The 14,432-nt window shown below is 43.6% G+C and overlaps 1 protein-coding gene across 1 annotated transcript in view; it reads left to right on the forward strand.

Moving 5' to 3' along the window:
- KCP (kielin cysteine rich BMP regulator) overlaps nt 1–14,432 on the forward strand; it is a 521,393-nt gene that overhangs the window by 127,321 nt on the left and 379,640 nt on the right. The window contains exons 10-11 of the mRNA XM_069229392.1: nt 11,293–11,369; nt 12,753–12,852. Coding sequence (XP_069085493.1) covers nt 11,293–11,369; nt 12,753–12,852 — 177 coding nt within the window. The remainder of the gene's footprint in view (nt 1–11,292; nt 11,370–12,752; nt 12,853–14,432) is intronic.

The raw sequence follows: 14,432 nt of genomic DNA on the forward strand, positions 1-14,432 counted from the left end.
CGTTGGGGGTTCAGAGCAACCCCAAAGTCACCACACCAGCAGCTCAGGGCCGGTCAGGTGCAGAGTTCAAAGTGGTGCCCAAAACACATAGGCTAGAATGGAGAGAAGGGGGTGCCCCGGTTCCGGTCTGCTTGCAGGTAAGTACCCGCGTCTTCGGAGGGCAGACCAGGGGGGTTTTGTAGGGCACCGGGGGGGACACAAGCCCACACAGAAATTTCACCCTCAGCAGCGCGGGGGCGGCCGGGTGCAGTGTAGAAACAAGCGTCGGGTTTGTAATGGAAGTCAATGGGAGATCTAGGGATCTCTTCAGCGCTGCAGGCAGGCAAGGGGGGGGTTCCTCGGGGAAACCTCCACTTGGGCAAGGGAGAGGGACTCCTGGGGGTCACTCCTCCAGTGAAAGTCCGGTCCTTCAGGTCCTGGGGGCTGCGGGTGCAGGGTCTCTCCCAGGTGTCGGGACTTTGGTTTCAAAGAGTCGCGGTCAGGGGAAGCCTCGGGATTCCCTCTGCAGGCGGCGCTGTGGGGACTCAGGGGGGACAGGTTTTTGTACTCACAGTCTTAGAGTAGTCCGGGGATCCCTCCTGAGGTGTTGGATCGCCACCAACCGAGTCGGGGTCGCCGGGTGCAGTGTTGCAAGTCTCACGCCTTTTGCGGGGAGCTTGCAGGGTTCTTTAAAGCTGCTGGAAACAAAGTTGCAGCTTTTCTTTGGAGCAGGTCCGCTGTCCTCGGGAGTTTCTTGTCTTTTCGAAGCAGGGGCAGTCCTCAGAGGATGTCGAGGTCGCTGGTCCCTTAGGAAGGCGTCGCTGGAGCAGGATCTTTGGAAGGCAGGAGACAGGCCGGTGAGTTTCTGGAGCCAAGGCAGTTGTCGTCTTCTGGTCTTCCTCTGCAGGGGTTTTTCAGCTAGGCAGTCCTTCTTCTTGTAGTTGCAGGAATCTAATTTTCTAGGGTTCAGGGTAGCCCTTAAATACTAAATTTAAGGGCGTGTTTAGGTTTGGGGGGTTAGTAGCCAATGGCTACTAGCCCTGAGGGTGGGTACACCCTCTTTGTGCCTCCTCCCAAGGGGAGGGGGTCACAATCCTAACCCTATTGGGGGAATCCTCCATCTGCAAGATGGAGGATTTCTAAAAGTCAGAGTCACCTCAGCTCAGGACACCTTAGGGGCTGTCCTGACTGGCCAGTGACTCCTCCTTGTTGCTTTCTTTGTTCCCTCCAACCTTGCCGCCAAAAGTGGGGGCCGTGGCCGGAGGGGGCGGGCAACTCCACTAAGCTGGAGTGCCCTGCTGGGCTGTGACAAAGGGGTGAGCCTTTGAGGCTCACCGCCAGGTGTTACAGCTCCTGCCTGGGGGAGGTGTTAGCATCTCCACCCAGTGCAGGCTTTGTTACTGGCCTCAGAGTGACAAAGGCACTCTCCCCATGGGGCCAGCAACATGTCTCTAGTGTGGCAGGCTGCTGGAACCAGTCAGCCTACACAGATAGTTGGTTAAGTTTCAGGGGGCACCTCTAAGGTGCCCTCTGTGGTGTATTTTACAATAAAATGTACACTGGCATCAGTGTGCATTTATTGTGCTGAGAAGTTTGATACCAAACTTCCCAGTTTTCAGTGTAGCCATTATGGTGCTGTGGAGTTCGTGTTTGACAGACTCCCAGACCATATACTCTTATGGCTACCCTGCACTTACAATGTCTAAGGTTTTGTTTAGACACTGTAGGGGCACAGTGCTCATGCACTGGTACCCTCACCTATGGTATAGTGCACCCTGCCTTAGGGCTGTAAGGCCTGCTAGAGGGGTGTCTTACCTATACTGCATAGGCAGTGAGAGGCTGGCATGGCACCCTGAGGGGAGTGCCATGTCGACTTACTCATTTTGTTCTCACTAGCACACACAGGCTTGTAAGCAGTGTGTCTGTGCTGAGTGAGGGGTCTCTAGGGTGGCATAAGACATGCTGCAGCCCTTAGAGACCTTCCTTGGCATCAGGGCCCTTGGTACTAGAAGTACCAGTTACAAGGGACTTATCTGAATGCCAGGGTGTGCCAATTGTGGATACAATGGTACATTTTAGGTGAAGGAACACTGGTGCTGGGGCCTGGTTAGCAGGGTCCCAGCACACTTCTCAGTCAAGTCAGCATCAGTATCAGGCAAAAAGTGGGGGGTAACTGCAACAGGGAGCCATTTCTTTACACTGGCGTGCTAGCGATACGAGTTATATTGCACTCCAGTTGGATAGCCAAGTTACTGTCTTTGGTCTTGTGACTTTCCAAGAGAAAGTAAACCGAGCAATCTAGGCCTAGTCTAGAAGCTTTTAGGAATTAAAATAAATATATAACATGATATAGCCTTAAAGATATGGGCTCTATGCCCATATCTTTAAGAAAGGATAGGATGTTGATTTGCTGGTAAGTAAAAGAATGACAAGTATAATGCTAAGTGAAAATTAGAAGGTGGTAGCAGCTTCCAGGGCTGGGATAGCACAACAATTATTTGTATAGCATTTTCATGCTGGGGTTTCTGTTACACTGGCACTGTGGCATCACTGGGCTGTTTTTGTGTGAGCTTGGAAGACTTCAAGACCTATCAGACTTACTATGACGTGAACACAGTCTCAGTCAGTGGATTGGTGATACAGTATTAAAGGAATACGTTGTGGCATATTATGTTATGATATTAATAACCCACTACATGAATGATCTCTGGCTCTGGGAGCAGTACTGGACAGCTGAGTGGTCTGAAGCCCCAGATGCTCACTTTCTAGTAAAAACCCCTTCATCCAAAAACCTGCCATTAAAACAACAACGGCTAGGTTAAGTCAATGGAAGAATTTTAGGGTGCACAGTCCACAGAGGGATGTGTCCGTTTGGGACACATTTCAGTGCAGAGACCAGTTAAGCTTAAATCATTAGCAAGATTGTTGTGATCAAGATTCTCTAGTTGCAGGGACAGTCAAGGGCCTGTGGCCTGCACCTCGCAATTAGGGACAGAGGTGGCCACGTCCCTGGGCTCCTAGGGCAGTTAGTGGGTGCTGGCCTCCAATTGTGACAGTTGGAATAGTTGTTCCCGGACCAGGCTACTATTGGATCTCAAAAGGAATACCAAGTATTTTCCTTTAACAAATGGCTCTCTGAAGATAGTGAGGCACAGCTGTCCATGGCTTAGGAGGTGATTCAGGCTAGACACTGAAGGGGCTATTCACAAAGGCAAACTTAGACAGGAGTAAGTCTACACGTGTGAGTTTACTTTTACACTTTGTAGTAAATCTACTACTTTTGACTATTCACTATTTATGAGTGTAAATGTACTTCAAAGTGTACACGTATGTATCTTCACTCCCTGAAAATAAGTGTAAAGTTACTACTATTAACCTATCCTATGTGGACGGAGGTCTCTGCTACTGGGGCGGAAATCACCCTAGGGTAAATTACAGGGAAATCTTAAAAATTATACTAAACATAAACATTTTTAGAAAATACTATTTTAATATAAAATAATAATGCTAATTAATTTTATATAGTTATTAATGTACAACAAGAAAAAACTGTTACAAAATCAATAACAATTTTTGATAAAAATGTAACCAGTTTGTATATATTATATTATGGTGCAGCATTAATAACTTAGTTTTAAGTTCAAAATGTAACTAGTTTGAATACATTAAATTAAAATACAATTATTTTTTAAAGTATAAATAAAAAAAAATCCCAACTAAAGTAAAATATGTATTTTTAATACATTTTAATATTACATTATTTTTAAATGAAAGGTTACTAAGATATTTTTAAATGATTTTTATTTATATACTTTTTAAAACACTAAATGAAAGGCGTTTTTTAATAGTTTTAATTAACTTAAGTTATTTTGACATTTGTTCTTACATGTTTTTATTTTAAGTCCCTACCTCAATTATTTTTCATGAGATGACGTTACAGTGCCAGTTGTTAGCCATGTTGGTACTGGCATACTCCATCTCTAAGCTGGAGTATGTTTATGACTTTTTTGGGTCCTTTTTGGCTGTAGTAACTAGCACAGTGTGTGAATAGCAATGGGCTTTCTCTTTTATGGGTAAGTTCATTTCCCTTCCATAACCCTTCCTTAACAGCACCAGTTTAGTGTTAAGAATTCCATATTTTCCGGCCACTGCCCTACTATCCCACCCACATTTACTACTAAAACATATACTTATGTGAGCAGAGATCTCCTTGGTCGGGTGGGAGATGTTCACACTGAAAAAATAGGACACGCCGGGATGGCGTATGTATAGCATTTTGTAGTTCATTAGTAGAACTATTGTAGTACTGCTAACATACTACAAAATATAGTTTGTGAATATGCCCCTCAGAATACCGTGTACACGATTATACCAGCTAGCAAGATCAATATTCAGTCAGTGCTTTAATTTATAAAAAAAAGTATTTTAAAAGACACAAAAAATATACGATAGATAAAACTGAGATAAACAGTGAAAACCATAAATCTCTCATCTTCTGGGCCAAAGATATGACAAAAAGCGATATTATAGCACCTAAGCACTAAGTGCTACAGAAACAGTTGACATTGGAGTCTACAAACAAAGTTACACAAAGCTGCACTACAAAGCAAATATGCCAATATTTTTGTTGCATATAATTGGTTTCAGTTGTTATTGTATAAGCGACATATTTTCAGTCTGCCCTCTATTCCCTCACCCTAAGAGCCCCACCTACCTTGACAAGGGGCACCACACTGTTGATGTCAGGGTCTGTTTATGGGTACATGGTGTATAGGCATAGGCACTAGAGTGCCACTGATCCAATAGCCCCTAGTTAGCCTGGGGGTATTTTTTGGTGTAGGTGCCAATACACATTCAGTCCCTCAGATGACACAAAAAGGGATGACATGTGCAACTCAGAACCCACGGATCACAGTCAATGGAATCCAGCAGGCCCCCAAGGGTACAGAGCTACCCACCACTGGGATGGAAAGCAAAGACAAATCAGAAGACTATGTAAGTCATGGGGTAGGCATCAGAGGTGGAAATTCTAAGTTATTCGCACAGGGCACCCTCCTCCTGCTATGGGAGGCATTTGAAGGTTTCACAGAGGAAGTCTTTGTGCTTTTTTGTTTTAATTGTCCTGAACAGCTGCCTTACATGCCCTTGTGCTTTGGAGCAGACATACTTCCACATCTGACTTCCAAAGGCTTTTGTAGACAGCTGTCTCTCTTCTTGGCTGGTTTAAGTTTGTTCTACCAGTGACCTGATGCACAGCTTCTTCCTCTGACAGGTGAAACCTTCTTCACACTCAGGATTGTCACAAAACCATCTACCAGGCAAGCCCAGACTTTTTTCAGTAGAGTGACAGTCATCGGGATTTCCACTCCTAGGTGTCACTTTCCTCAGCCACACTGGTGTGTGGCTCTTTCTAAGGAGAGTGAAATTTTAAACAAGCTACTTGTTACCAAGGAGAGTCTTTAAGGACAGGCTGGTCTGCAATATTTTCATTCTTTGGTTCCCCTCCAAACCTAGCTTGCTGGGTGACTTTCTGTGGGAGATGATCATCACTTTGGAACCAGGAGATGTAAGACTGCACCCACCAGAAGCTGAGCTAAACACGATAAGTATTGATTATTTCCAAAGTTTTCCAGGCTTCTGCAAGGATTAGGGAGAGGTATTGGTGAAGATAGAATGTTCAGCCGGACAAGTACCTACTTGGTGTACAGTAAGCACAAATCCACCCTCACCCTTTGAGCACACTCACCATTGACACACATCACAGACAGTTGCCGTGCATGTGCCAGACATGAAGGCAGCACAGACTTTACAGGAAGGGAGACAATAGGCAATGATTTTCTGGGGTATAGGTAAAAGGGCCCACACTTGTGACTATAGATTAAAGCTTATCTATACAAAAAAGAGAAAGATAAGAGGAAAAAACCCAGAAGGGCTCAACCTCCTACTGATAGGCACCAAGAAACAAAAGAGCCTGTCTGCTTTTACATGGACTAACCCTCCACACCACAAAGAAAACACTTGGTTTTATTATATAACCCACACCTATCAGGGTTGCCCCTTGGTGGCATGCTTCATCATTGGGTTTATCCCGTTCCGCTGTGGAACGGGCTATGCTGCGACCTACAATTTATATCGAGCACTTACAGAAGTGTTCTAAATGATGAAAAATAGGAGTGTGGGGGGGTTTATGTAGATAGTGAAAGTTAGAAATACCTGCCTAGTACCTAAACACTGTATTATTCTGGCCTTCCTGTGGTAAGATTTAAAATGGGGTAGGCCAGACCACTAGAAAGGTACATTATCACCTACACTTTCCATCTGCCCCATTTTTAATCATACTGCTAGGAGGCCAGAATAAAAAAGTGTTTACCTGCTAGGCAGGTATTTTTAAATTTCACTATCCACATAAGACTCCCACACCTATTTGTCATCATTTAGAACACTTCTATAGGTGCTCCCATGTAAATTGTAGGTTGCTGCAAGCTTTGTTCTGCAGCGGAATGGGATGAACCCAATGATGAAGCATGCCACCCAGGGGCAACCCTCGTGGGTGAGGGTTATTTTTATAAGAAAACTTACTGTTTGCTTTGTCATGTGGGGGGTTAGTCCACATAAATGCAGAAGGGCTCTTTTGCTTCTTGGTATAGATTAAAGCTGCCACCACCTTTCAATCTACCATCGCCTAGTTAGTGAGGGCATTTGTTATTCTCTGTAAAAGAAGGTTGCAATTTGTTAGGACCTTCAATCTAACAACACACTATGAGGCCTCAAGTCATCAGAATATATGTTATTGTCTTCTTCACTGAGGCAAAAATAAATAAAAACTACTGCAAAATTCAATGAAATACTGGGAGAGCAACTTTGGCAGAGGAGGAGGCTGTGCAGGGGATACTCCTGTACAATAGGGACCACCTGCGACCACAGTAGTTCAGGAACCATGGTTTTGGAATCATTATGATCTACTCCAGTCGGCAGGTCCTGTCCTCACACTAGGGTTATGAAGAGGGAAACCTACAGGTCCCTCTGGAACTCGATGAGGTCTGATGGTGACACCCTACTGGGTACAGAGAAGATGGGGGATGGTGCTGCTAACCAGTGAAGATGCAAGAAATCGTTTCAGCAAGTCAGCAACCTAAGCAATGACTATCTGTGGTCTAACTGTCATTTCTAGGACAGCTAGACTGCAGGGATCTTGTGGTTCCTGTTTGACTCGGGATCAAACACACAGCCCTTCAGTCTGCTGGACCATATGTCATTTTTTCAAAGTTCACGATCCATGTTCACATTCTCTCTTGCACCTCATGCTTTGCAGGTACAATGGTAACTTATGCCTTTTGTGCCCACTGAGACACCTTTTAGATAACTTACCATGCACCCAGTAACCTTCTCCTGTGAAGACACCATTTATAAGCAAGTCCCTTTGAATCATGATGGTGTTTCCAGTCCCATCAATGTTGTTTTTGTATATTTGAGAATGCATTTGCATGAATGCAAGCAGTAAACATGTGACATGGGACGTTTTGCTTGTGGTAGAGTTGTATGGAGGAATGACAGAAATAAATTGTTTGCCAATTGGCTCTCAAATGAATGAGTGAGTGTTTACAGGGGTGATTATCATTTTGTTGCTACTAACTAGTTAGGGTTAGCATGGACATGAGTCAGTAGATGGGTATTTTGCATGTTGTTGAGAATGGATATTATTGTGCTGGGTGCAATGAGTTTAACTGCAATATATACTGCCTATATGTTCTTAGTTGGCATTGACTGCTTGCACTCCTCTGTGGTTTAAGAATGAGCTTTGTGTATTGATACTTTGAATTTTCTGTCTTGTTGTTTCTTATTGTTTTTGCTCTTCTTGAAGACTGAAAAATGGCCTGATACATGCTCCACTCTTTAAATCTTCTTGATGCACCAGGTGTTTCCTTTAAAGAAGCAGTAGGCAACTGTGATTGTTCTAGTTTTGCAGTGCATATATCAATATTTCTGCTGGGTATTTCTAACCACAGACTTCTCACCTGAGAACATATCCCAAGTGCCAGACTGAAACTGGAAAGCTTTACCGAGCAGTTCTCACATGCACCGCTAGATGGCGACACAAGGCTGTATTTGAACTTAATGCCATCTCGGCATTGACATTGTGGAGCCACATATAAGCACCGCGCCTGCACCCTGATGTATGTTCCTTTCTTTCTGCGCCTTCCAGTGTGGATCCCAAAATCCGGCTCCAAATTTCATTGACCCTGCTAAAATACAAAAATCCAGTATGCTATGGAATGATGTCCCTTCCTAGGACTGCATATTTCAAACCATACTGTAACTGCAGAATGCATATGTTTATGATGGACCTGCATGAGGTATATCGAGGTCCAGATATAAGCAGAAGAAAGCAAAGTGGGACTTGACCCCATTCTGCTACCTCTATCCAATATTCTGGTTGCAGAATCGATTTAAAAGTTGGACCCGATGTGTACCGAATTGCCTGGGCCGTCAGTGACACCGGAGTAAATTGAAGCCTTTATATAGGCCATGCTGCAGATATTTGTCACTCATCTGGCTCTCTCCCGTACGCCTTTAGGCCCCAAAGATCATTAGGATCCCTCGTTGGGTTAACACCAGCAGATCTATCCTCTGTGCCATCTGAACTCCTTAGACCCACTATGGGCTCCCTACAGGCTCCGGTACAAACCTCCGCCTGTCCCTTCCTCATCAATGCAAGTACAGAGGAAACCAGAGGAGGAACCAGTGCTGATTCTGATGCCTGACCCAACTTGACTTCAGCACAATCCCATCTGATGTCGCGCAGCAACATTCTTAAAGTGCAGCCTGATTCAAATTCTATGCCTTACTTTAGGGAATGCACCTTGAAAAGCTCAATTATCTCTTTAGCTCCAATTCTGATCAAAGTTTGCTACTACTCATAAATGATGAAGATAGGGATGAGGATGATTTACCCCCTCATTATGATGATGACAAATTTTACATGGACTTACAAGAGTCCAGTGGGCTTGAGACTTCCCCTGACAGTGCATTAAGCTTACCACTTCGATGAGCAGCTGAGGTCTGGGATTCTACAACTGCCCTCTATTGAGGTTAAGGCAAATGTCCTTAAGGGAATCTTACAACCTGCGCCAGTCACATCTGAGCCTTTCTCCCTTTCAATGAGTTCCTCTCTGACATCTTAATGGGGACATGGTCAAAGCTCTGTCCTTGCCTACTGGTGAATAGGCAGGTGTGTAGATGTCACAGACCAGCACCCGCTGACCCAAAGTTTCTCTCAAAACATCCTACTCCAAAGAGTCTGCTTGTTCAGGCTTTAGCCAGCAAGGGTGACCCTTATTCATTCCTTACAGCCCCTCCAGATTGAGAGTTTTAAGAGGATTGAAGCGTTAGGAAAACAAATGTTCCCTTCAGCTAGCCTAACATTCAAACCAGTCTATGTAGTCTATTTAGTGGGCCAATTTATGTATGCCCTCTGTGATATGGCCAGAGATATCTTGCTGACTGTCCCAGAAGACCTTAGGGCCTCACTCGCTCAAAACATCTACCCTGGTGGAAATGTAGCCACATATGGCATTCATGCTGGTTTCGATATTGCTAATTGTCTGGGAAAGGAAACTGGTACCAGTGAGGTGCTCTTCTGCCATGCATGCCATGCATGGATGCACCCCACAGGATTCTCTGGAGGCCTACAGGCCACTCTAGTGGATATGCCTTTCAGTGACTCATGCCAGTTCAGTGTAAAAGCTGACTGCATTGGAACATTTCATAGAAAGTAGAGCATGGCATGCTCCATGCTTTTCTCGCATGTTAAGGAACTTCTCAGGCTACTCTTGTGGACTGTGTCTAGGCAACACTAGTCTCCCCAGCCAATCCTGCAGTTACCTCAGTCCTTTCAAGGCTAGGGACATGGAGCTGGAGGGAAATGAGCAGGCCACCAAGGGAAGCAGACCTTCCAGTCCCCTTCTCCAGCAGCAGGCACCGAGACCCTTTAACTTGACTCTAGTGGCTCGCAACCACCCTGTGGGAGGCAGGATTTAGCACTTTGTAGCAGAGTGGTGATTAATCACGCCTGACAGATGGGTCCTTCAGTACATTTTTGATGGTTATGCCCTATCCTTTCTTCATGCTGCACCAACTCTTCCCCTCACATCAGAGCTAATCTCAGAGGAACATCTGTCCATTCTGCGGCAATAGGGGCAAGATGTACTTTCCAAATGAACAATCTAGAGGGTTCTGGGTTCAGAAATAGGGGAGGGTTGATACTCTTGCTATTTTCTTGTGAGTAAGAGTGATTGTGGCCTTCAGCCAATTTTAGTTCTTTGTCCTCTGAATGCCGATCTGCGGTGGTGGCTCTGGCAGAAACCCGACTCAATATCAATCTTTTCCAGCTGAAGGTCATACATGTGCCATTGAAGGCCTTCCGACCTCTCATCAAAGGGGAAGATGGTGCAGGTTCTTACAGACAACACCACTGCCAGGTGGTATTACAACAAACACAAGTTAGTAGGATACTGTGCCAGAAGGCTTTGCACCAGTGGAGTGGGCTGGAGCGTCAGCACCTGTCCCTGCTTGTGAACCACCTCGTGGGATCCTTCAATGCCAGGGCAGAGAAGCTCAGCTGTTGGCGTCTGTCAGATCAAGGTGGTGCAGGGCATCTTCCAGCAGTGAGAAAAACTTGGCTAGATCTTTTTGCCACCATCAAGAATGCACAGTGTAAAAAGTTTGGTGCTTTGGAGTTTCAACAAAGAGACTTGTTGGGAGAAGCATTCTGATTCGTATGAGACAAAGGACTCCTTCATGTCTTCCCACCACTGCCTATCCTGCCGTAAGTTCAGAAAAAGGTCAGTAATGACTGTGCCTAAGTCATCCTGGTGGCTCCTGATTGGGTCAGAAGAGTGTGGTACCAGAACCTCTGAGTATGAGCATCTACCATTCAACAAGGATACCACTACGGGAAGATCTTCTATTGCAGCAGCAGGGCAGGGTCTTTCAATGAACATGCACAATCTACACCTCCATGCTTGGAGATCGAGCGGCAACAGTTAACTGCATTTGATCTGCCACCCAAAGTGGTGATTGTCATCCTTGCTGCAATGCACCCTTGCACGTAGTCCGTTTACTCTGGATGCTGGGACAAATTTCTGGCCTTTCTGGATCCAGTTTGGTGCCTGGGGAGCATTCTAAGGTGAGGAATCTGCGGATAGATGGACTACCCCCAGAAAGAGTGTTACAGAAGGTAAATAATTGCTGTTTTCTGAATGAAGCATTGTCTGAGCCAGATGATCCTAACATTGCTATTGTGTCATTTGAAAGGTTGTATCTATGAGGGTCAGACCTACCAGAACGGAGATTCATTCTCTACCAACACCTGCACTACCTGTGTGTGCCTGGTAAGTCATCGATTAAGAGCCTTTACCAAATGTCCGTCCTTCATTAGAAAGCTCACTTATAACTCTGTGTCTGTGCTACTGCTATTGTTCTGTGTTAACATCATCTTATTGCAACTTATGTTTTCGTCATTATTAATGTAGGACGAAGATTGGACAGGCATCCATTACTGTGTAGTCTGTGTGGGATCTTGATCAGAAATGCAGTATTAACCAGTTGCATGGTGCATGCCACAAGCTGCTCCTTAGTGCTTGGAATTAACCTTGGGTGCCTGGCCCTTGAGTGGTTTTTCCCTTGGGCACATGCAACAAGCTGTCTCTTGGGTCTTGAATAATCTCAGTTGAGTGGTAGTTTTATTACTTTTCATGATTATGTTACTTTGTTTATGTATGCTACTCAGGTCTCATCAATCAACAGCCCTATTTCTACTCACAGCAGTTCTCTTTTCTTGTGTAACATTTTCATTTCCTTACACTTTGGAGTTACAACAACAAGTTGACAGTCAGACAGAGTAGGAATAGAGATAGGAATCCACCAGGTGGCCTGGCACATTTAAAAAACCAATACAACAAATTTATGCTAACCAATGTTTATTGAATTTATATTTTTACAGGAATATAAACAAATAATAGCTTCACGAGGGTTATTTGCACTTTTGTGATGTTACAACAACCATCATCATAATATTAATCTTCTTAGTTAATATGAATCGTAATATATTTGGATATCTGCATTAAGACCCTTTCCTAATGATTTTCAGTTCAAGGCACCTCAGAGTCCTGTGACTTTATAAAGAAACTCAGCCTTTGGCCAAGTTCCTCTACTCAGTGACTTGCAATATCCTTATACTGTATGTCAGAGGGTACTTTATTTCTAGTATCTATAATGATTTCTGACCTCCTTAGCGCTTTATGATGCACATTAGCAACTAGTGCATTTTCTTTTATTCAGGAACAGAACTGTACACAATTGACGTCAATTAGTACTTATAAGGTCCTGTTGCATTGGGTTACAGATGGCAACTATACCATTGAGTTTCCAAAAATCATCAGACTGTAATAATTGTCAACAGTGAGTAACCATTTGCTCCTTCTAACTGGTTCCTTTCTCCACCTGGAGATGGCCAATATAGTCTCCAGAGAGTTCTATTCTCCCTAAATAGCTAAAATATTATTATTATATAAATTAAAAAATAAAACAGAAGTCTCACACTATGATAATGTAAACTGAACCATACCCCAGCAACAATTATTCTACTGTATCGAAGTGTGAGCTCTTGTGCCACACTGTATAAGTGTAAAGTATCTTTGTTTGTTGTTGGTTACCACACATCTTCCTTCACTGAAGAATTTAATCAGGAGCTGATTCTTTTGATTTTCTTAAAGAATGGAGTGATTTCCTGTAAACAGAAGGAATGCCCACCAGTGATGTGTGAAAGCCCTGTTGAAAGTACAACAGACAAGTGCTGCCCTCGATGTGTGGAAGGTAAGGCAATAGCTAACTTTACCAACACAATGTTGCCTTTGATATCTTTTCCCCTCTTAATCTGACAGTGATACATATATCATCACACCCTTTCAAATGGGCAAAGTACACAAAAAATATCAGTCTTTGGAGTGTTGGGATGGTGATTAGAAGGATTATGGGGAGGGGCGCTAAGAATAAACACTGGCACATCTTAGACACAGACTCTGTTTGATATGGCCATTTATGAAATTCTTGAAGATCCGTATGTATGTCTGTGTTTTGGCACAAGATTTAATGGCTTTTGGGTCATCACTTATGGTTCTCAGTGGTCAGCCACAGCCTATTGTCAACCTCGACATCCTGGTTTGAGCCCAATCTTGGTCACTATCTTCTCAGAAGTGCTGTTGTTTATTGGTTTTCTCCATACCTACCATTACTTCAGGGGAGATGTCATGCCATTCACTAATTTACTGATTTAGTAATCTATTCCATTTCTTTGCATTTGCTCAATGTTCACTTAGACTTCTGATGACCCTCAAAACATGACTCCATTCAATTTAAGCCATGAATCTCAAGAGGAGACAATAGCTGTATTTTGTATTTTGTTTGAATTGTATAATTGAATAATGGTTTAATTGAGCCCATCCTGTCCCCTGATTTTGTTTCCTTTAGGCTCCTTATTCAATTCTGTCCTTATTTGAACATTATGCCTATACCACTATCTGCAGCACTTGGAATTCTCCTTTGTAGCTCCCACAATCTCGTCTATCTTTGTGACATTCGATAGTCACTCAAACACAGTTTTGTTTTTGGGGGATGAAGTTTTATATTGCCCATTTTTGATCATTCCCTTAGAATATGCATCTTTTACTTGCATTTGCAATAATAAAGCACAGAAAACCATTTAGCAGCAAAAAGCATGACATAGCTAGGTTTAAAAATAATGTATTTCATTGATTAAACTCCACAAGCTGATCTGATTATCTTAAATGATTGATCAACTCGTACGAAAGACCTGCAACACCTCAATGGGCAACTATTCTACAGCATACTCAGGTGCATTGTTGGAATACATATGGTATCCACTAAAGGCAATGAGACCTACTGTGCCTATTGGCTTGAGCCTTATGTAAGTTCACTAACCCTCAGATCCTTGTTACCAGTTGTCACACTCAATCTTTCAAGATTATTATTATAAAGGTTAGCAAGAAAGAGTGTTGGACTATTTCTGCCGTCCATCTAGAAAGAGTTACTGTTACCCTCTGATTCTACCTGAGGGTCCCACTCTGCTCTACCGTTCTGCCGTTCTACTTTTGTTAATGTGGTCTTTGCATTGTTGGTGTCATCTCTCTTTTGATGGAAGATGATGTCTACAGTACCAAGACAATGGAATTGCATGTCATGAGAGGTGGAATTGAGAAAGGCTGGGTTGCATTAATTTGTTTTACACTCTGTAGTTTTTAGGCAAAGATTGGCATGTAAAGGGTGCAACTGCTTTAGAAAATTTTGAGACATTTCAAACTTCACTGCTGAGATCAAAGTGTCCAATATTACTCAGTGTTGAGTTCTCCTCTGGCAGAGCAACACATCTCAACAAA

Source organism: Pleurodeles waltl, chromosome 4_1 (assembly GCF_031143425.1).
Source record: "Pleurodeles waltl isolate 20211129_DDA chromosome 4_1, aPleWal1.hap1.20221129, whole genome shotgun sequence".
Taxonomy (NCBI): domain Eukaryota; kingdom Metazoa; phylum Chordata; class Amphibia; order Caudata; family Salamandridae; genus Pleurodeles; species Pleurodeles waltl.